General features: G+C 43.7%; 1 protein-coding gene across 1 annotated transcript; it reads left to right on the forward strand.

Moving 5' to 3' along the window:
- The first annotated feature begins 1,993 nt into the window (after positions 1-1,993).
- Positions 1,994-23,059, forward strand: SLC27A1 (solute carrier family 27 member 1). Its single transcript, XM_024212538.3, has 12 exons — positions 1,994-2,160; positions 8,206-8,600; positions 9,954-10,115; positions 12,015-12,084; positions 12,944-13,035; positions 13,203-13,312; positions 15,228-15,437; positions 15,808-15,934; positions 16,205-16,342; positions 16,817-16,981; positions 18,219-18,365; positions 20,906-23,059. The coding sequence occupies exons 1-12, from the start codon at positions 1,994-1,996 to the stop codon at positions 21,061-21,063; spliced, it is 1,941 nt and encodes a 646-aa protein (XP_024068306.2). The 3' UTR covers positions 21,064-23,059.
- Positions 23,060-23,815: the final 756 nt, after the last annotated feature.

The raw sequence follows: 23,815 nt of genomic DNA on the forward strand, positions 1-23,815 counted from the left end.
TAGGGCTGACCCGGGGGCAGCGGGTAGATGTCAGGGCAGGGGGCAGGCACAGGGCTGGGGATAGAGGGTGTAGGGCTGACCCGGGGGCAGCGGGGAGGTGGGGGGGGGCTGGCACGGGGCTTGAGGTAGAGGTTGTAGGGCTGACCCCAGGGGCAACGGGTAGATGTCGGGCGGCTGGCACCTGCTCGAGGTAGAGGTTGTAGGGCTGATGCAGGGCAGCAGGTACAGGTCTGAGGGTAGAGGTTGTAGGGCTGACCTAGGGACAGTGGGTAAATGTTGGGGGGCTGGGCACTGTAGTTGATATAGTACTGGGGGTAGAGGTCAGGGAGTAGGGGCAGTTCCTGTAGGGCTGGCCCTGTGGGGCTGGACATGGTGCCCCTGGGTGGGCTCTGTGGGTCTTGAGGGGTTTGGCATGGTCCCTAGGGAATGGAGTATGGGGGTAGGTTCAGTAATCCAACTGTCATGATCCTAGGGAGGGGAGGTGTGGGAGGGTCCTGACATAGTCGGGGGGGGGGTGCATGGATGGGGTTTCAGATTGTGAAGCAGTAGGGCTGGCATGGTGTCTAGAGGTGTGTGAGGTCTGAGGGGTGCTGACATACTCCCTGGGGAGGTGGAGTATAACCTGAAGGGGCTGACACAGTGGTGAAGGTGTGGAGGGTTGGGAGGCATAGTTTCTGGATGTGAAGTCTGAGAGATCCCACGTGGTGTCTAGGGGAGGGTGGTAAGATGCCTGAACGGTCTAGGGCAGTGACTGAGGTACCTGTGAGGAGAGGACCATACTAGGGATTAACCCAGTACCTATGATGGGCAAGAAGCATCCTGGAATGGTGTAAGCAGCCATGTGATGTCCGGATGATATTTCCCATTGGCACTGGAAAGGATTTTTCTCACATGTCCCTCTTACTCTGCCTCATGTAGATGCTGGAAACTTCCCCTTACTCCCTCCCCCCCATGGTGGAACTAATGCACCTCCCTGCTCCTCATCTGCACTGGGGGATGGGATAGGTGCTACAATGGGATTTTTTTTTTCCTATTCATGGTACTACAAAAGTTCCTAGTGCTTTTTCACTATAAGGAGGACACTTGCAACTCTGAGACTGCTTTCTATCCAATAGACAGATCACTTGATGATTGCCTGTTCTGTTCATCCACTCTGAAGCTCCTGGCATTGGCCACTGTCGGAAGACAGGATACTGGGCTAGATGGACCTTTGGTCTGACCCAGTATGGCCATTCTTACGTAAACCCTTGCCATCAATATATAGTGGAAATTCATAAAATCTAAAAAAACACGCAAAATTCTACCACAAGCAGAGTTTTTACTTTGAGAAGGGAGAAGTGCGAGAGATTCCATGAAGTCTAATAGGGATTTTGCTGTTGCTATTGACTTCACATGAAAGGTGCTCAGTTACTGTGGTAGTGGGTGGCAATATAAAACTCTAAGATAGACATGTTTCTGAGACTCCTTCATCACAAGATGATAGGAACACCAATCCCATCTCAAATTCATTGACTAATAGTCATCCACTTTTACCAAATTTTAGACACATAGCAAATGTTTTGTTTGGTGGATGATTTTTTTTGTCTTTTGGTAATTGAAATAAATATAATTAAATCCAGCTTCTGTATCAAAATGTCCTCGTTTAGTTTGGAAAACTGCTATTTCAAAGCTGTTCTGGGTTGTAATAATTTTGGCCTGTGGCTAAATGTCAGTTGGGTTTTGGCATGTCAGCCATCCAGAAAGAACTTGTGAATCTAAACACTTGCATAGTCCAGAAATTTGTGAGAAATAATGGAAGACTCATGTTCCCAGTTATCTTGCCACTGTCACTGTCAGTCACTAAACTCATTTATGAATGGGAGTCCCATGAACAATGTGATGGCTCTGTGCATCTGGTTTCTAGGATGTATCCCTGGACTTTTGTTTGTGATCAGTTAGGGGGTCTGGGTCGAGTCTCGCAGTGATCATATTTAAACTTTTCTCTCTTTCTAGAATGCACATGATTGGGGTTTGCACTGCTTCCTTGGGCTCACTTGGGCTTATGCGGTTTTTTGGTGTCCCCTGGTCATGGAGTCTGGCAGCCACACTGGGCGTTTACATTGGCAGCGGAGGATGGAGGTTTCTCCGTATCATCTTTAAGACGGCTCTGAGGGATCTCTTGTAAGTGTTGCTTTGCGGGCCTTCATCTTATTCTGTAATGTGTTGGTTTTGTGTTTCCATAAAATAACCTTTCACTACTAACAATAAATTTGTATCTATTTCAACTCTAACAACTTGCATTAGCAGCATAGCAGGGGAATTATGACCTAGAGTGTTGGAAATATACCTACGGAGACTATAATGTTTCTGGACCCTAGCTGAAACCTTTCCACCTTATAATTCCTGAAATGTTTGGAAAGGTGCTTGGAGTAAGAACTTATAATAAATTGGTTTTGTGTCATTAAGCTTGACCGCTTCAAGGTTTAATTTGCAGTTAGAGTTTTTTCTGTTTATTGTCTGTTCTTTATGTGAGGGGAAGTGAATTGTGGCTTGAAAGGCTTAGTTTATCTAGGAACACCGATAAGTTGAATGGCTCAGAATGAGGACTTGCATTAAGGAAATGTTCTGATTGTGAAATGTAACAAGAGGTTTGTAAAACATTTGTTAAAGTGTGTGGAAAGTGTTACAGAAGCAAAGTATCTTGTTCCTGCTAAAGTTTAAGGGACAGTCAGTCAAGATTAAGTTTATAGATTTTTAAAAAATAATTTGTGATTTAGACATCAGTCTTTAGTCTCTCCCCTACCTCCTGGGGCAGCCAGAGACTCTGTAATTAGTGTCTCACTTAGTTCTGTGCCTCTTGGGCTTCTGTGAGGGAACTCCTTTGTTCTAAAGGATTTAGGGCTCTTGTGATCACCAGAGACTGCCTAGCTTTACTGTGGCTGTCACTGGACTTTGAAGGACTGTTTCCTCCTGATTGCATGGCAAGTGAGGAATAATGGCAGAAAATAAATAGAGAGAATAAAGCCCCTTCAGAATGTGAAAAGGGTAGCTAACAAGTGAAAAGGCTCTTCTGTTCTGTCTCTGGCACAGCTCAGTATAGGGTCACCATGAAAGGCCAGCTCAGTCTCACAAAATGCCTGCAGCTTGTTTCTCAAACAACCCCCTCCCCCATCCTATGGCTTTGCTGACCAGGGTTCCTGCTGTTGTCAGTCATGGGGATGTAAGGCTTTTACAGTGCTGGTAATAAATAACCTTTCAACTTTTGGGGGCTTCGTGCAAACTCCTGTTGGACAACTATTTCCTATGTGATGATAAAGAAAATTCAGCCACCACCCTCCCCTTTAGGAAAGTAGGGTCCAGGTGGGTATTCTCATTTGGGTGTTGATGCTATGGTAGTATGTTTTAGCATATTTAATTCTCTGTCTATTGAGAAATTACAATAAGTATCGAAATTGAGACAGACCATGAGTGTCTTCAACAGAAACAAAACAATATAAGTGTGAAGAATCCAGAGTTAGATTTTAGGAAATGAATTCCTGCCCCATAACCGATGTAATAGAAACTAGAGAAATCAGAAAAGACCACTCCTTTCCTTGTGAGACTATTCCAGGGTCTAGTAGATTTCACAGTCTGTGGATTTTCAGTTACTCAGCCTAAATTTTTCCTCTGTTCATTTTATCCATTAACTTCTAGTTATGCTCCCTCATAAATCCTAAACAATCTCTTCCCTCACCCCCCCCTTAGTGTTTGCTTCCTCCAGTTATTTGTAGACTATTGTTTTATCTTCTCCCTCCCCCACAGTCTTCATTTGGCAGCATTAAGAGACCATCTCTCACCACCATTCCTGGAACAGTTTAGGGGTTTGAATGGTAAGAAGATGCATATGAAGAGCAATACACTGGAGGTTTTTCTCTGACAAGAAACAACGTCCCCAATCACAATTGTATGGCTTTTCTACGTGGGAAGTCTGCCTCTGTTCTGTTAAAGCTCAGATTATGAGTTAATGATACATGTCCAAGCTGTGGTTTTGTTTTTAAACTTTCTTTATGGAATTATGGAAATACTTTTGTGTGTTCCAACAGGATCTGCAAATTACTAAGCTTATAACATAATACTAGGACATTGCAAAGCATGTTCTGGCAGGCAAGCGTTGTTCTAAAACAAAATGTATTTGCAATTATTTCCTTGTTGAGAAAGCAGGCTCCCCGTTTTACAGTCCCCCTAAATGAAATCCTTAAAATAAGGATCTGTAATCGTCTCATCCATGTCTTCTGTCAACATGTCTTTTTTTTAATTTGGTTAACGTATTCAAATTAAATTTGCTGTGGATTATGTGTGTGTGGGGTCTGTGTCTATCTAAGTGTCTAAAGAGGCTCGCTGTGGTGCTCTGTCTCTCCAACATAACAGAAATATAGCCAGCAATCATTGTTCCGTGTGGGACAGCAGTGGTCCAGACTTCCAATTAGAGAACACTGCTTTAGCTGGCTCAGGCCAATAGCCTATGAGTCAGACTCCTCTGTGGAATGTGTGTTTTTCTTTCTTTATGGAAGACTGGCCTTAGGATCCAGAGGCATCTCTGAGAGAAACTTCTGAGTCCCATTATGAACTCAGACTTTGTCTACACTAGCACTTTTGTCAGCAAAACTTTTGTTGGTGAGGGGTGTGAAAAAACACACCCCTGACTGACATAAGTTACACTGACAAAAATGCTTGTGTGGTCAGTGCTATGTCGGCAGGAGGCCGCTCGTTGGGGTTGGTTTAATTATACTGGCAGGAGAGCTCTCTCCCGCTGTCAAAAAGTGGCTATGTGGGAGACCTTACAGCGGCACAGCTGTAGCGGTGCAGCTGTAAGGTCTGTAGTGTAGACACAGCCTCAGTGTTTATCCTGATAAAAAAATCTCCCACTTTATTGGCATCCAGCATAACAAAGAGAAATAGACAAATCAGACCTAAGAAGTCTTGGGGCTTGAGGTCAAATAAAACTGGTGCATAAATATATACTATGTTCCCATCAGCTGTAACCAATAGAGATTTTTATTTTGTGCTGTTATGCATCCTCCTAATGTTGTAGGGATATGTCATGGTTCACTAGATTTTTGCCATCGCTAGATGAGGACTGAGAGGTCAGATATAGAGTGATCGCTTTGTGAAAAGTGTTCACCTATAGATGACATGGTGTTTGTCTTTTATAATTTTTCTGTGAGAGTTCATTCCAGAGTGTAGTGATTGTCTCATTTCACCCACATAGTTGCTGGGGCATTTCATGCACTGACCTCTCAGTCCTCATAGGAAACCTGCACAACACCTACAAAAGAGGAGCCTGGGAACTTAAATTCTTTACTTTGCTAGACACCAAAAATCCTGGACTCAATAGACAATGGATTTCAGGAAGGCGGATTTTGGTAAGCTCAGAGAGCTGATAGGTAAGGTCCCATGGGAATCAAGACTGGGGGGAAAAACAACTGAGGAGAGTTGGCAGTTTTTCAAAGGGACACTATTAAGGGCCCAAAAGCAAGCTATTCCGCTGGTTAGGAAAGATAGAAAATGTGGCAAAAGACCACCTTGGCTTAACCACGAGATCTTGCATGATCTAAAAAATAAAAAGGAGTCATATAAAAAATGGAAACTAGGACAGATTACAAAGGATGAATATAGGCAAACAACACAGGAATGCAGGGGCAAGATTAGAAGGGCAAAGGCACAAAATGAGCTCAAACTAGCTACGGGAATAAAGGGGAACAAGAAGACTTTTTATCAATACATTAGAAGCAAGAGGAAGACCAAAGACAGGGTAGGCCCACTGCTTAGTGAAGAGGGAGAAACAGTAACAGGAAACTTGGAAATGGCAGAGATGCTTAATGACTTCTTTGTTTCGGTCTTCACCGAGAAGTCTGAAGGAATGCCTAACATAGTGAATGGTAATGGGAAGGGGGTAGGTTTAGCAGATAAAATAAAAAAAGAACAAGTTAAAAATCACTTAGAAAAGTTAGATGCCTGCAAGTCACCAGGGCCTGATGAAATGCATCCTAGAATACTCAAGGAGCTAATAGAGGAGGTATCTGAGCCTCTAGCTATTATCTTTGGAAAATCATGGGAGAAGGGAGAGATTCCAGAAGACTGGAAAAGGGCAAATATAGTGCCCATCTATAAAAAGGGAAATAAAAACAACCCAGGAAACTACAGACCAGTTAGTTTAACTTCTGTGCCAGGGAAGATAATGGAGCAGGTAATTAAGGAAATCATCTGCAAACACTTGGAAGGTGGTAAGGTGATAGGGAACAGCCAGCATGGATTTGTAAAGAACAAATCATGTCAAACCGATCTGATAGCTTTCTTCGATAGGATAACGAGTCTTGTGGATAAGGGAGAAGCAGTGGATGTGGTAAACCTAGACTTTAGTAAGGCATTTGATACGGTCTCGCATGATATTCTTATCGACAAACTAGGCAAATACAATTTAGATGGGGCTACTATAAGGTGGGTGCATAACTGGCTGGATAACCGTACTCAGAGAGTTGTTGTTAATGGTTCCCAATACTGCTGGAAAGGCATAACGAGTGGGGTTCCGCAGGGGTCTGTTTTGGGACTGGCTCTGTTCAATATCTTCATTAACGACTTAGATATTGGCATAGAAAGTACGATTATTAAGTTTGCGGATGATACCAAACTGGGAGGGATTGCAACTGCTTTGGAGGACAGGGTCATAATTCAAAATGATCTGGACAAATTGGAGAAATGGTCTGAGTTAAACAGGATGAAGTTTAACAAAGACAAATGCAAAGTGCTCCACTTAGGAAGAAAAAATCAGTTTCACACATACAGAATGGGAAGAGACTGTCTAGGAAGGAGTACGGCAGAAAGGGATCTAGGGGTTATAGTGGATCACAAGCTAAATATGAGTCAACAGTGTGATGCTGTTGCAAAAAAAGCAAACATGATTCTGGGATGTATTAACAGGTGTGTTGTGAGCAAGACACGAGAAGTCATTCTTCCGCTCTACTCTGCTCTGGTTAGGCCTCAGCTGGAGTATTGTGTCCAGTTCTGGGCACCGCATTTCAAGAAAGATGTGGAGAAATTGGAGAGGGCCCAGAGAAGAGCAACAAGAATGATAAAAGGTCTTGAGAACATGACCTATGAAGGAAGGCTGAAAGAATTGGGTTTGTTTAGTTTGGAAAAGAGAAGACTGAGAGGGGACATGATAGCAGTTTTCAGGTATCTAAAAGGGTGTCATAAGGAGGAGGGAGAAAACTTGTTCACCTTAGCCTCTGAAGATAGAACAAGAAGCAATGGGCTTAAACTGCAGCAAGGGAGGTCTAGGTTGGACATTAGGAAAAAGTTCCTAACTGTCAGGGTGGTTAAACACTGGAATAAATTGCCTAGGGAGGTTGTGGAATCTCCATCTCTGGAGATATTTAAGAGTAGGTTAGATAAATGTCTATCAGGGATGGTCTAGACAGTATTTGGTCCTGCCATGAGGGCAGGGGACTGGACACGATGACCTCTCGAGGTCCCTTCCAGTCCTAGAATCTATGAATCTATGACACACAGGATTTATGATTTATTACAACAATCTATAATCCACTAACTCCCCCACACACACTTCCCCCCCACCCCTTCCTCTCTATGACTGGAAAGGTGTTAACTGGCCACTTCACCTTTAAAGGTCCCTTGAAGTGTATTAACTCTGTATGCTAAACAAACTGTTCCACCTTGTGTTTAGCTATGACACTCTGAGTACGTTTCCCAGACCTGAGGAAGAGCCGTGTAAGCTTGAAAGCTTGTCTCTCTCACCAACAGAAGTTGGTCCAATAAAAGATATTACTTCTTCCACCTTGTCTCTCTGATTAGAGTCTATTCACTTTCACTTTGAAGTTGTAGGAGAAGCCCTGGGGGCAGCAGAGGCCCAGAAACTGTAGAAACATGGCACTGCACTGGTTCACATTTGTAAGTGCTGAACTATAAGGGCTAGAAAGAAACTTGCTTTATTTAACAATAAACCTTAGATTTTGCAGAAATTTATAGATTGGGGCTCCCAACTCTTCAGAGAAAGATTATTTCCTGTCCAACCGCCGCCCCCCCCCCCCCCCCCCCACCCGGTGAGTGAAATTTTCAAGCCGCATACAGCAGTGTAGAAGCATGAGTCAAAATATATCGGACTGTATGTTAAACCATGTGAGGGGTGTTGTACTTTCTGCTAGAATTATGACTTTCCTCTCCTTGCTGCAGTGGCCTCTCGGTGCTGATTCGAGTCAAGTATGAGTTGCGAAAGCATCAGCGAACCAAAAACACTATTCCAAAGATCTTCCACGATGTCGTCTGCAGGCACCCTGACAAAGTGGCTCTGATCTATGAGGCCAATGATGAGAAATGGACGTTCCGGCAGCTGGATGAGTATTCCAATGCTGTAGCTAACTTCTTCTACCAGCAGGGGTTCCGTCTGGGTGATGTCATTGCCATCTTCATGGAGAGCCGTCCTGAGTTCGTGGGCCTCTGGCTTGGGATGGCAAAAGTTGGTATTGAGGCAGCTCTCATTAACTTCAATTTGCGTCTGGATTCTTTGGTTTACTGTGTGACAACCTCAGGGGCAAAGGCTGTGATCTTTGGAGGAGAGCTGGCTGCAGGTGAGACACCTGAGAGTTGGCACACATTAAGGACTAACTCCTGAAGTTCTTACTTAGTTCTGATTGAGGCAAGCTCTCACTGAAGTAGTAGTAGTTCTGAGTAGGGACTTAGGGCATGTTTCCTAGAAAGGTTCCTTTCCTCCCTCATTTGGGTTTCACTGGGAACAGAATGAGAAAATTGAATCACTGCTGATCAGTTACTAAAGGGGGAGAAGTCTTATCCATCATCTTACAGAGTAGTATTGTGGATAGGGTGACCAGATGTCCCGTTTTTAAAGGGACAGTCCATTTTTTTTTTTTTTTTTGGACTTATATAGGCGCCTATTATCCCCCACCCCCCATCCCTTTTTTTCCACAGTTTCTATCTGGTCACCCTAATTGTGGGTAGCTACAAATATTACTTCTGCTCTTATGTCAGTGTCTTCCTGGTATTGAGTTGCCCAGGACTGAGTTCATTAGTTAGGTGTGGTCTCCTTGGAGCTGTAAAGAGGATTAGAAACTCTGCACGCCAGAAGTTTTGCATCTGTGCACAGAGAGAAAAGGAAGGTTATCTGTAATGTTAGGTGTATTCATTTCCTATCCTGTTGTATTTTTATAATCTCTGGTTAACTTCACATTGTGTGTCCTCTATGCCAGTGATTCTCAAGTGCAGCACCAAGGACTTCGTATGCGGCCTCCACGACTTTTGGGGGGCATGAAACTTTTTTTTAAAAATACTTTGACATATTTCATAATAACTGTGTAACTTTTGTGGTATTAATAGTAAATACTCCTTACATCAAAAAGGTTTATTATTTTATTTACATGACGCTTCCAAATAACCACATGATTAGAGTGGCACTAGTATAATTTTAACTGTCAAAAACTGCAGCCATTGTGAATTTGCAGCAAAAATTCATTTGAGAACCACTGTTCTACACAATGAGTTTAAGTGTATGGACTGGACACTGTTCTTTATATTGGACATGGTGCATTATATTGCTGTTGAACTAAACTTTCTTCCACAGTTTATTAACATATCTAATTTGGGGATTCTGAATGTATCTTTGAACCATTGGCCTTGAAATCCTTCTAGACTGCTGAGCTGCAGCTCATGCGACAAAAATGGATAAAAAGATAATTTTGCCTAAATTTGCAGTAAGGTCTCATGTTGGATCTAGGATACTGAGGTCATGGTAATTTGAGCATTACTTGGATAGGTATCTCAGTATTTCAGTAGGTCTCTGGCTTTTCTGGTCTTGGCATTGCAGATGTCTTATTAGATGCAAAGAAAGAATTAGTCAGTATTGACAATGTTGTTACTGTGGCCCAGACTGTTGTGCTTGTTGTAACCGAGGTAGTTGTGTTTTGCAGCAATATCTGAAGTGAATGGGATGCTGGGCAAGAACATGGTGAAGTTCTGCTCTGGAGATTTTAACCCAGACTCTGTCCCTGTGGAGACTAAATACCTTGATCCTCTTCTGAGTACTGCATCGAAATCTCCTCCAGATCAGATTGCAGCCAAAGGTTTAGATGGTAAGTTTCTCAGTGAGCTTATTTTCCTGTGATGAATGTATAAGTGTGAGACCTGAAACTCGAGGAGTCCTTCTTTTGGGACATGGTAATGACTGAATGGGCAACTAAGCAAGCAGTGAAGGAGAGAGTAATCCTAACCCAACTTTGAACCACCGTGTATAAAAGAGAAAAGTGAGGCTAAAGGTTGGCAAAAGGCAGCATCCTAACTGTAATATATTCTGGGTGAATATCTGTCACTGGAGTTCATTGGCTTCCTAAGGTTTCCTAGGTTTAGAGAATGGATATATTTTACTAACTGAGGGAAGGAGAGTGCTGTTACCCATGACCTCAACTCCAATCACTATTACTGGTACCAGATCCAGATGAAAGAGGAAGGACTTGCTATAACTGTGTGTGTGTCTAAAAACTCAAGAGAAACCAGATGAGTAGCCTGCTCGTATTTAGGAAAGGTGAAGAAGGGTTTTCCTATTTATAGAGATTCCCTCAATTTCCCCCTAATATGTAGGCTGTGTGGTTTGGTTTCATTACTAATGACCTCACCCCTCTCTATTTTTTTTAATTGTGGAGAAGAGGAGAAAAGGAAGGGAACTGGCTAGATAGTAGTGTTTCATGTTTAATAGAATCAGAAATAGGCTATATTACACCTGTGAGATGAGTAACACTGTTGATGAGTGTGTTCCTCCCATTTTAGTAACTGTTACTGTAGGACAGTGGTTCCCAAACTGGGGTTCGTGAAATGTTACAGGGGGTTCTCTGGAAAAAATTCCCTAATGGCGGACAGAGCTGTCCCTAGGGACCCTGGGCAGCACAGGGCCAGCAGCCTGGACTTCCAAGAGCTAAGCAGATCAAAGCAAGCATATCTCTTGCACTGAGGAGATTTTTAAACTTCAAGACTCCTTATAAGAAATCGAAAGGGAGGTGGGTATTTTTTGCTGTTTTTAAAATTAAATAGGCAGCTAGTATTGTTTTTCATAATGATTTAAAAAACAAATTTAAGCTTTGTTGTAACGTGCGTTGTTTGCCTGGACTGCTCAAGACCTGAATACTTGTGTAGGAGGAACTCTTTGAGTTGGCTTCTTAAATACCTTCATGCTGTTTCACATCTGATACTCCTTGATGAAACATAGGAGCCTTGTCTTACTACAGGCTTATTCAAAGTGATACAAGCTACAAAAGTGAGATCTTGGAAGAATATTGCCATTTTAATAATGTAATAAAAATACTGTAATGATTAATAAGTGATAGTGTGTAATAAGCATGTCATAAAAACAAATTTTATATTTCCAAGATCACTGCTTTTGTAATTTATACTCGGGTAAAGGAGAAAATCCCTGGAAATATTAATTTTTAGGAGGGGGTTTGTGAGACTTGACATTTTAGTCAAAGGAGTTCACAGGTTGGGTTAGGGTTCCACTGCATGCATCCGATGAAGTGGGTTTTAGCCCACGAAAGCTTATGCTCAGATAAATGTGTTAGTCTCTAAGGTGCCACAAGTACTCCTGTTCTTTTTGACTAACACGGCTGCTACTCTGAAATCTCCCCAGTAGCATCTGATTCAGGCAGTTGGCCTAATGCCAAGGCAATTTGGAGAAGAAAAATGCATGCCCTTAGGGTCCTGCATTTTTGATTCAAAGATTAGAATTGAGGCTGTCTTTCACCCTCTGTTTTTATGGGTGAAGTTTACTGGCATCAAGGGTTCTCTCTGCTAGGGCTGTAATGTGGCTTCTGTGCCAACAATATTAGTTTACCCTCTCCTGTGCCAGCACTAGATCAAAGCAGTCACTCGTGATCAGCAGATCACTGATAGGAGCAAAGCTAAAACCTAGCCCTGCACAGAAAAAGGGATTAAACAGCTGAAGAGAATCTGTCATATGCCTGGCTCGTGTTTCTGTTCTCCAGATCGGCTCTTCTATATCTACACATCTGGCACGACAGGAATGCCAAAGGCTGCCATTGTGGTGCACAGCAGGTGAGGAGCTGAAGAGAAGCTGCTCTTCATTCAGTGATACTCAGGCTATGGCTACACTTGCAGATGTAGAGCACTGGGAGTTAAACTAGCCCTAGGAGACAGCAGCAGGGAAAGCGCTGCCATGTGTTCACACTGTCAGCTGCAAGTGCAGTGGCGTGGCCACAGTAGCAGCTCTTGCAATGCCACAGAGAGCAGTGCATTGTGGTAGCTATCCCAGTGTGCAAGTGGCTGCAGCGTGCTTTTCAAATGGGGGAGTGGGGTGGAGTGTTTATGTGGGGGGAGAGAGTGTGTTTTGGTGGGCAGAGAGTGTGTCAGCATGCTGTCTTGTAAGTTCAAACAGCGGCGGGGGAAGGGGGAAACCCCGACATCAGCCGCCATCGTCTGTCTGTCTCTTTCTCACGCGCGTGCACACACACCTGCCTCTGCAGCAGGAGCATTCCACAGTAATGGTTTGCTTTGTGTCTCGGAGCAGATAAGCGTGCTGTCAGAAACGGAGCTTTGAAAGGGGATATACCTATGCCTGCAGCCGAGTTCAAAACAATGACCAGAGTGGCCACTTGACTTCAAGGGATTATGGGACGTTTCTGGAGGCCAATCACAGTGCAGTAATGCAACATGTCATCCACACTGACACCTTGGCGTTTCAGCCGAGGCGCAGCAAGCTCTATGCCTCTCGTGGAGGTGCATTACCAGGGGTGTTCCAGCCACGGAGTCCAGGTGCTCTACGTGCCTTGCCAGTGTGGACACTTCAGGAGTTAGGGTGCCCAAGGCTGATTTAATGCGCTCTAACTTGCAAGTGTAGCCAAGCCCTCGGTGCTGTGTTCATTTCCATTCCTTAACATCCCTTGTGTTCTTGCAGGTACTACCGCATAGCTGCCTTTGGGTACTATGCCTACAGAATGCGCCCTGAGGATATCCTCTACAACTGCCTGCCACTCTATCACTCAGCAGGTATGCTTCCTCCTCAGGAAGCAAAGGTTCACAGTATTGCTGCCTATCCCAGTGCCCAGGTTGCTTCTGGTGCTGTTGAGGACCTTCAAGTATTGTTGTAAATTAGTTTATCCAAAGTGATTGAAGCCAGAGCCAGCACTGATATCCTGCCCTGCTTTGTCTTCCAGGTAACATCATGGGAGTCGGACAGTGTCTAATCCATGGCCTCACTGTGGTGATCAGGAAGAAGTTCTCAGCCAGTCGCTTTTGGGATGATTGTACAAAATACAAATGCACAGTAAGCAGTGTCTTGAATTCTGCCATGTTTCTGCAGCCTGGAGTATATGGGAGCAAACTAATTTGGGCAGTGGGATTATTTCTAGCTTCAGCAGGGAATCTCCAGGTATCAGCTCTGACTTTTCCCTGCCATCCACCTCAAGCATTCATCTGCAAGCCCTCTTACTTCTCCAGCTAGCATCACACCTCAGCTCCACTACCACTCCTGAGACTTTAGACTGTAAGCCTTCATTGCCAAATCTGTGTTGCTTCCAGGTCCTGATGACTACAGGAGACAAAGACAAGAAGTGGAATCTGGGTTTCCCACCTGATGATATAGAGCATGCTGGACTAACATCAATCAGTCTAACATCTTTAGCCAGTCCATTCCTAAATGAGCAAAAGAGGAATATCAGGAAATATGGTGCATAGAGATGAAGTGGTAAATTCTGCCCCGAACTTCACAATTCCAATGAGCTTAACTTGCCACTGGAGTTTTATCTATAGTCCTGTTAAAATACAATATAGAAAAATGAATTATAAGATTCATAACCTCCATATAGATATAAAACATGAGTGCACCAGTAGTCCCTTCCCAGCCCTAACACCTCTGACTTTTGCAATAATGTAATTAATAATACACACGTGTAGTAACTTCAAACATTCTTTGGAGCTAGACAGTCAGAGAATGGGTTGCTGGCACATGAAGAAGAGGAGTCATCTGGAATCTCTCAGCTCTTGGAGGGTTTCTTACTTGACAGAAAGCCAGTTCCAGATGTCTATTTTGGGTTCTGTATGGAAGCTTAAGAGAGAAGATAAATCCTGGCTTTAAACACGACTATCTCTCTTCTAATAGCAGGCAGATCTACTACAGGAGGATCTTCTGCTTGATACGTAGCGTGACAGGCACAATACGGGGAGGACTGGACTGATCACAAGTCTTCTTTCTCCTCCCCCATTGGCATTGCTGTTATGTATCTCAGAGGCTGGTATTGAAAGTTCTATGTTTATTGCCTATGGCTCCAGATGCTTGTTTTGAACCACTTTTAACTGCATTCTGACCCAAAAAAAGCAGCATTCCCATGAGCCCCTGCTCTTAAAAGGACCTTATGATTAGGAGCAGCCCATTTTTGGACAGGCATGAGCTTCGCTGGAGTTCAGGATAACAACTGTAGGGGAGGAGCAGAGCAGGTTCCTCCAGGGGTGAGGAGAGAGGGGCTTATCTGAGATCCTCTGATGCAAACTATGGTTAGAGGAAGTAGAACAGGACTTTCTGAGATGAGGCCAGCCATGGCTGCTCAGCAGCAGCTGCAAGAAGGGGAGGAACATGCAGGGTCTTTGGACACCAGTATTGTTAGCACACTGCACTTTATTTGAACTCTGGGTATTATTTCCCCTCTGCTGATTGGTTGTTGGTCCAACCTCCATTCCCCACCCTTCTTGGCAGTCCCTCTACTGCCAGCCTTGCCATTTCCCCACCCTCTGTGCTCTTCTCCATCCTTCCCTCCCTACCACACATTATCCCTCTTCCTTCCATTTCTGTATGGCCTTAGTCATATTAACTCCTTTCCTTGCTCCACACCATGACCCATAATAAATATTCAGGAAATGGCACTAGCACTGTGCCCCCATCCCCCTAGTCACTTTGCTTGCATGCAGTACCCCTCTCCTCACTCCTTGTCGTCATCTTCTGTCTGTTTAGAGTGTAAGCACTTTGGGGCACGGACTGTTATTTTATATTTGTGCAGTACCCAGCAGAAGGATACCCAATTGTAATTAAGGCTTCTGGACATTACCACAATAAATTTAATAATGGAGGTGCTGAGATAGCGGCATTATTTATGGGATTACCTTTCTGTATCCATATGTTTCAGCTGTTCCCAGGGCATCATAAAGGTCTCGTGGAGACTGATTTATATTTGTGTTTGCTTCCTCAGATTATTCAGTATATTGGGGAGATCTGCAGGTATCTTCTGAACCAGCCAGTACGGGAGGCAGAAGCACAACATCACGTGCGACTTGCAGTGGGAAATGGATTGAGACCCACAATATGGGAAGACTTTACAAGGCGCTTCAGAATTAAACAGATTGGAGAGTTCTATGGAGCCACAGAGTGTAATTGCAGCATTGCTAACTTGGATGGAAAGGTATGCAGTGGGTGGCTACAGTGCAAGGGGAGAAATATATAGTAAGAGGGATACAGTACAGAGGGAGATGTACTTTCTGCCTGTTTTCTTGGCTGCTTTGCACAGTGTCTTTTGGGACCCTATCACTGGGCTGCAGGGAGCTAAATCTGTGATTGTTTTTGTCTGCGCCACTTTTACAGGACAAATTCTCATCTTGGTGGTGGTGGGGGATGATTTCCTTTTTTAATAGGGAATGATTAGAAAATTCCCACCCACACCTTTTTTAGGAGAAGGTAGACAGCCAGATATAGCAAGGAACAGGCAACTCAAAGGCTAAATGATTCATTTTAGCCCTTCACTTCCTCATGTGTCTTGGGCCATCTCTTGAAAGGTTGGAGCCTGTGGTTTCAACAGCCGGATTTTGCCCAATGTTTATCCCATTCGCTTGGTGAAGGTAAATGAAGACACCATGGAGCTGATCCGCGACTCTAGTGGGCTCTGCATCCCCTGCTGCCCAGGTAAATGTTACTGTGTACACCAAGTTCTCAAAGCTTTAACTGTTCTACAAGAATACCAGATGGGCATTAGCTGGTTCAAGGAACGAGTAATGGGATATGAAGCCTTTCACTTCCAGGTCTCTGCTTCAAAAGTAGCCCAGCTCAACAAAATATATCATACAGCAATATAGTAACCTGCATTAAGTAAGTCTGTGTTGCAAAAACTGCCAGCACAATGGCCAAACTTGTTAGCAGTTGTAATCTCATGGGGTCTTCTCCTGTTTTTTCTAGGGGAGCCAGGCCTTCTTGTGGGTAGAATAAACCAGCAGGACCCCTTGCGCAGGTTTGATGGCTATGTCAATGAGAGTGCCACCAATAAGAAGATAGCATGCAATGTGTTCCAAAAAGGGGACCGGGCATACCTTTCAGGTACTGTCAGAACAAGTGCTGGCTTCATCAGTGTTAGACACAGATATGTTTCAGTCACTGGACAGGGGAAATGGCTCTTACAGCTCCCAGGGTTTAATCAGCTCTTTGTAGAGGCTGACAAGAAATCTTATCTTAGGGTTTTGTTCTGCTGCCATCTGCGTAGTATTCTAGATTCAATATAGAATGTATGAACTACAAACAGAAAACCCATAGAGATGGATTCTCTCTACCCCACCCCTTATTGCTTTAGCTTTTCTCTCTTGTTTCTTTCCCTCATCCTGTTCCAGCTGCAGATCCTGTAGGCACTGGGGAAATGGCCACTGATTTAGCTCCACACTCTTGGGAGGTAGGTAGGAATAGTCTTCTCTTTAACTGCATGTGCTGGACCTAGATGACATATTCAAGGGCTGAAAGGCAGGGCCTAGTGTTGCTTAATCAAGTACTGAGATTGATTGTGGCTTCTCTCCCCCACAGGAGACGTGTTAGTGATGGATGAACTTGGTTACATGTACTTCAAAGACCGTAGTGGGGACACATTTCGGTGGCGAGGGGAAAATGTCTCCACCACAGAAGTAGAGGGAATCCTGAGTCACATCCTCAGTCAAACGGATGTTGCAGTGTATGGAGTGGAGGTACCAGGTAACTAGAGACCTAGAACTCCCAAGATTCAGGGGGGAGGCAAGTCAGGCAGATATACAAATTGTGTATCTTATTCCCCAGGACAATTTGAAATTGACCATCTCTGATGGAGTAGGGTGCCCCAAAATGGGGGAAGGTAGGCAGGGCAACAGAGGAGTCTGATTTGGCCAGCACTCATCGTGAGCAGTGAAATGAAGGCCCCAGGGATAATTCACTAATCAGTACTTGTAACTTATGCTGCTGTTGGTGAGATCAGTACACATGGGGGAAAGGTGTGATCGTTAGTGGTTGAATCCAACTAAGAAGCAATCTGTCTGGGTGCCCAGAGAGCTCTGATCTCCAGATAGTTCAGCTCAGTGTTGGAGTGTTTAGTGCATGCTTTCCACCTTGGTTTATAATGACTTATTCTTAAAAAGAAAGGGCTTGTTTAAGGATGAGAAATAGGAAGGAGGAGACTCGTGTGTTTGATGTCTCAGCCTGTTTATAGTTTGTGCTCAGCAGAAATTCTTGGTGAAAGTAATCTTCAGGATTCCATGGAGACTCCTGTTTGATTCCATACAGGAACATGCATCTTGGTATAATCCCCAGGGGAGTGGGGATGGGGTTGGAGGGATGCTTGTCACTGGGCTCACTTTGGGAGCTGCCACTCCAATGCTGAGAGACTTGTCTGCTGTATCTCCCAATAGCTGTCAGTCATGTTACCTGGGTCTCTGGTGTGAGGAACTGATACAGAACAAAATGAGCCTTTATAAAACATAAATAAATGGCTCTTAAATTCTCTGGGCACAAATAAAGGGTCTGGAGAAAGTTACACTGAGCAAGAGGAAAAGTCCCTTTATGAAAAGGGAAACTGTTTCAAGCAAGTGTCTGGTTGGAAAGTTCCCATTAAAAGGCTGTTCAGTCTCCTTGCTTTTATCGCAAACTGAGTCTGGGTGGAGGAGGAAGCTTAACAAGATGGAGTTGGATTAGCTTTCTGAGATAAGGACATTGTGACCTTACCTTTGACTGAGGAGGGCTGGAAGTGGTTTCCTTCCAAGTCCATCAGAATTGCAAGGAGTTCCCTACCACAATGGTTAAAGCATGGTACCTCTTCCATGCTGCCCTCACTTGCAACTGAGGGAGAAAAGGGTAAGGTTCAGGTGGGTATCTGTATTTACACCTGTACCCAGTGTCTAAAGTCCAATCCAGAATCATTCTCTCTGTCCTGTACGCTCTGAGTTCTGCTGTTTTATTTCAGGGGTTGAAGGGAAAGCTGGAATGGCAGCAATAGCAGATCCAAAAGCGAAACTGAGTCCTAATGCTTTGTATCAGGAGCTACAGAAGGTGCTGCCTCCCTATGCACGGCCCATCTTTCTTCGTCTCCTGCCTCAAGTTGACACCACAGGTACTGATGGGTCACTTGCAAGTTCTTTTCTTGTTAACAATGCATGTGTCAGTAACCTTCAGACCCCAGAGCTCAGCTCAAACTTGGAAAGTGTCAAAGTTGCCACTTGCTTAATTGTACTGTGTAGCAATAAGAAACCTGCACTTAGTCAGATGGTTTTATTTGGAGTTAATTGGCTGCTGCCATGGGTCGGTCTGTCTGTCTTTCTTTCATGGATTACTTGTGATTCTGCTGGATTTTGCACATGAGTGAAATAATGTCTGTAGTTGAATTTTATACAGGAGAATAGCTGGACCAAGGCCATTAACTGAAGAGACCTTTGCAGAGGAAAAGATTCTTGTGCTTTCTAACACTTGTTCTGGGTGCAGTGCTGTGGTATAGGCCAGCTCTATATATGGGTTAGTGGGAGCCGTTTGCCAGCAGTAGAGCACTTGGGAATATAAATGTAGCTATCTATCAAACAATCTAAAGCGTCCTTGTAATCTGCTGAAGGCTTTCGCAACCCCCTCGGTCAGAGTACTCAGACTGCGGCTCGTGAGCTGCAAGTGGCTCTTCAATGTGTCTCCTGCAGCTCTTTGCAGCACATTAAAACACACCGTGGTTTTAATTATTAGCCAGTCAGGATGCTTTTACTATGTTATTATCAACTTATTTTCTGTGAGAATAACATATACACACATACATACCTGGGGTGGCCAAACTTACTGACACTCTGAGCCACATGCGATAATCTTCAGAAATTCGAGAGCCGGGCTTCAGCCCCATAGGGCGCACCTGCCAAGGCTCGGGGCTTCAGCCCTGCGCCTGCTGAAACCCCAAGCCCTGGCAGACGCCTCCTGTGGGGAAGAAGCCCTGAGTCTCCTCTCCCCGCAGGGCAGGAGCCCCCAGATTCCCCCCAACCTAGTCTGGTAAGTGGAGAATGGAGTGAGGGTGTGGGGAGCTCTGTGAGCCGCACTTTAACTGTAAAAGAATTGTATGAGGCTCCCAGGCCACAGTTTGGCCACCCCGCTATATACACTGAATATTTCCACTGTCATACTGTTTAAATATGACCAGTACTATAGTAAATGAAACAATGAATTCACACGACTGTGGCTCTTTTGGGTAATATTGATCGCTAATTTGGCTCCTGAACCACTGAGGTCTGAGTATAATTGCCCTAGCCACTCCATCTTGCACAGAATATTTAATACCCGATCATTTGCCCTCATTCATGCTGGAGATTTTGCAAACATTCATGCTTTCTCAAACGGTGACTAACTGCCTGGTCAGCTGATTAAACAGCTTTAGAGGTGGCTGTTGTCTCTTTTCCAGGAGGATTCTTTTTTAGTCTTCTGAAGAAGTGGAAGCAAGAAATTACATAGCTCACACATAGTAAATATCAACCAACTCTAGATGGCAGAAATGACAGACCAGTATGACACAAGATCTATAATTGAGATTGTGAAAGAGTTACAAACCTGAATAAAAGCCTTTATTAATTATTAGACAGAAGCTACATGAACTTTCAAAATGAAAATTAAATGGCAGAAATTTCACCACTGTGCAGCAACTACCAGCCCCATCAAAAGGCTGATCTTCCTGGTGCATCTCAGCCTTATTCTAAGGGATGTGCTGTCAGTAGTTGCAGCCAGGAAGATGTTGGTTAGATTTTCAACATGACAGCTAAAGACTGACCTTGTAATTAAAGCATCAAGGTTCCCACCTCCACTCTTTCCACATACCATAATCTCTAAAGCAGCAAATAGGTTTAACTGAGCCACTGAACTCCTCAAAACATTGCCAGTTGGATTCAGTGCTATAGACAGCACTTACAGGAATCCAAATATTACATTTTTACACCTGCAATATATTGCACGTTGCATCATGAGGTCTTTTTACAAACATGAACAATGCCTCACAATGTCCCTGTAATGAAGGTTTGGGCTATAGCAGTGGTCCCCAAACTTTTTTGTCTGCGTGCCCCTCCCCTTACTTAGTCTCTCTTTCTCTCTCTCTCCCTCCTCTTCCCCCGCCCCACCCCCGGTTGGGAGCTAGGCCTCGGCCAGGAGCGGGGCCAGTGCTGCAGCTGGGGGTGGGGCGGAGCTGGGTGGCACTCCCTTCCCACCCACTGTGGGGGCTGGCCCAGGCTCCACCATGCTACCCCCCTGAACATTCCTCCATGTCCCCCTCAGGGGTGCATGCCCCACAGTTTGGTGACCACTGGCTTAGGTCAAGAACACAGTACAGGATCTGTGCAATTTCAATTGTGCATTGTCAGAGGTTGAAGAAACAAAACCTATGGTGTTTGTAGCACATATACCATGAATGGATTGTGATTTGTCTTTTGTACTGATACCAAGGGATCTAGGGCCTGAATCATCCCGTCTCGTACCAGCCAGTGGAGTTACTTCTGATGTATGGTGGTGAGAAGTATCTGGCTTCTAGGTTTAACACCAATAACAAGTAGTGTGTTGGTCACATTTATCTTCCTAACTCTGTTTCCACGGGTTTCCAGCTCTGAAAATTTTCACTTTAGTGTTTTCTTTCTCTTTTCCAAGGCACATTCAAAATCCAGAAAACCCGTTTACAGAGAGAAGGATTTGACCCTCATCAAACATCAGACCGGTTATATTTTCTCGATCTAAAGTTGGGAAAATATGTTCCATTGGATGAATGCCTCTTTGAGAGGATCCGTGCCAGAAAGGTCGCTCTGTGATCTGGTCTGGGATGTGTGTCTTGCAGGAAATGCTGCTGACTAGTTTAAGAAGGGACCCTGCCTGTGAAAGTGAGGGATTCCTGCTAGATAAATAGTGCAAGGTCCTCGTGCAATGCATCGGCAACCGTGACAAATTCATTGGGGTTTAGGACGTTGTCCTCACATGTCTTAAGCACATTAATTTGTGACCTATTCCTATCCTGGGCATAGACATGCTATTTCTCTACTGTTCTGTATCTAGAGATATTTTTTTCTCTTTGTAACCACTACAAACTGAGGAACTCTGTGCAACATGGGAAGTGTTTATGGTCTGAATTATTTATTGTAACATCCTGAGGATGTAACTGAACAGAAATGCTATGCCTTGAGCAGGTTTCCTTCTGCTTTCTCTCTCAACTTTATGTTGCTATCTATAGACCTTTAGTTAGTAGCATGTTTGCTTCAGGTAGAGCCTTTGATTGTCCCACCTCGCATTTCTTTTTCTTAACTACACATCTAAGATTCGCTGTAGTGGGAAGTCTTGCTCTGAAGTGTCTATCATTCATTTACCTAAGGTATTCTGTTTGTACAATGGGGCCTAGCACAATGGGGTCCTAGTCCATGACTGGGGCTCTAAGCATTACGATAATAAATAATAATAGGATTGGGAATTAATCAGATTGTTGACCACTGGAGTGCAGTCTCTCCGAATCTTCTCAAACTGTGGTCTGCAGAATAAACAGGTTGTTAATTCACTGAAGAAAGTTGATTGGGTGTAAATGGCTAAAAAGCATAATTAGGGGCACAGGGTCACTGCCTAGGGACATTGTTCACTGGCATAATGTATTTAAACTTGTTACTGGACTAGACGACAATGAGGTAAATGGCTGGTCTTGACAGAGGAGTCACATGGTAATGTTACACCTTTTAATGCTAATGTGAGGTCTTAGGAAATGTTAATTTTAATGCTGCTGTGTATTTTCTTTAATTTTATTTTTTATATTTACTGGTAGTTTTCATCTTTAAATTGTGCTGCCATCTGCTGGAAATGAGTGGCAATTGTTGAACACCAATGAAGGCCACATGACCAGACAAATCGGAACATAATAATTTTAATGTCTGCTCCAATCTCCATTAGAATTTTATCTTCTGTTTTAATGTGGGCAAGTCCATTAACAGACACTTCCAGATGTACTTGTTTTCCTGGTGCTTTTGCCACAATTAGAACTAAATGTAGCTCTTAAAATTGGAGAATTAAAGGGATTGACCTTCACAGGTGTGTGTGTCTGCTGTGCTTCCACCTGTCCTAACAATGGATTATTTTCTCATTTTAATCGTGTAGTCCTGAGCAGCTGGTCATTCCCTTGTTTTGGAGGCATTTGAATTTACCATATCAGATAATGGCAGCTACTGCTGGTGTATCTAGCCATGTGATGCCTTAAGGAACTTTCAGTGGACTAGTACTTTTTATGCAATTTATACTGGAAGGACCATATTCTGTTGCACCCTGTGCAGTTCCAATTACAGTACTTCGATGACACTACATGGAGCATAAGAAAAAATTTCATTCTGCCCTTTCTCTGGTGGAGTTAATGCTTCATCTAAAATATTTTTATAAAGTTTTGCGGATGCTTTTGAAACACATTGTTTTAATGTTTAATGGACCATTATCAATGGTTTAAATACTGATTTTTATTTTTATTTTATTTTTTTTTAAATCTGGAATGTGCCTTTTATCAGGACAGACATTAAAGAAAGTCATTCATGGTAAGAATGAACCTAGTTAACTGGAACTATAATATGCTCAAAAACAAAATGAGGGAGTCTGCAGTTTGGGAACTGAGCTCACCAGCCCCAGGCTATCACTTTAAATATACTAAAGTTTCTTGTAGTTTAAAGGATGTCATGTTAATTAAACTTTTGAAAAACAATTTTGTTTTAAAACTGATCACTATATTGTCTAACTATTATTTGTTTTTACCAAACTCAGAAATAAAAACAAACACATTAAAACAAACTTAGAATAAGTGTAACTTTTATTCATTTCCATTTGGTGTGATGGGCTCTTCTGTACCAGAAAATCCAATCCATGAAATTCACTACTTTATTACTGTTTATAATTGAAGAGGGAAGAGTGGAGGTGCGAGGGGTTCAAAGCGATAGCCCTGAAAGATGAATTTTGATTACAGTATTTTGGATAGATTGAGGGGGATGAGAAGAGAGGGTGAGAGCGGGTGCACGTGGCGTAGGGGACTTGGTGTCTGTCTGGATGTGGGAGGTGCGGTCCTTCTTGAGGAACTATTCACTGCCTCAGATGGACCCTGTGGGTGGCACTGGCCCTTTCTGGGGACCAAGCAACACCTTCGACTCATAGAATATCAGGGTTGGGAGGGACCTCAGGAGGTATCTAGTCCAACCCCCTGCTCAAAGCAGGACCAATCCCCAACCTTGGGACAGGGAGTCTGGTGATATTTGACAGGTTTCAGAGTAGCAGCCATGTTAGTCTGTATCCGCAAGAAGAACAGGAGTACTTGTGGCACCTTAAAGACTAACAAATTTATTAGAGCATAAGAAGAAGTGGGCTGCAGCCCATGAAAGCTTATGCTCTAATAAATTTGTTAGTCTCTAAGGTGCCACAAGTACTCCTGTTCTTCTTGGTGATATTTGGTGTTTTAGGTAAAGACCCAGCTCCTGGCAGCCTGAGACGACACGAGAGTTTTTACCTTTGAAATTAGTTTCTAGCCTGTGTGAGGGCAGAGAAAAGCGTGCAAGC

Source organism: Terrapene carolina, unplaced genomic scaffold, assembly GCF_002925995.2.
Source record: "Terrapene carolina triunguis isolate 2854851 unplaced genomic scaffold, T_m_triunguis-2.0 Scaffold833, whole genome shotgun sequence".
Taxonomy (NCBI): Eukaryota; Metazoa; Chordata; order Testudines; family Emydidae; genus Terrapene; species Terrapene triunguis.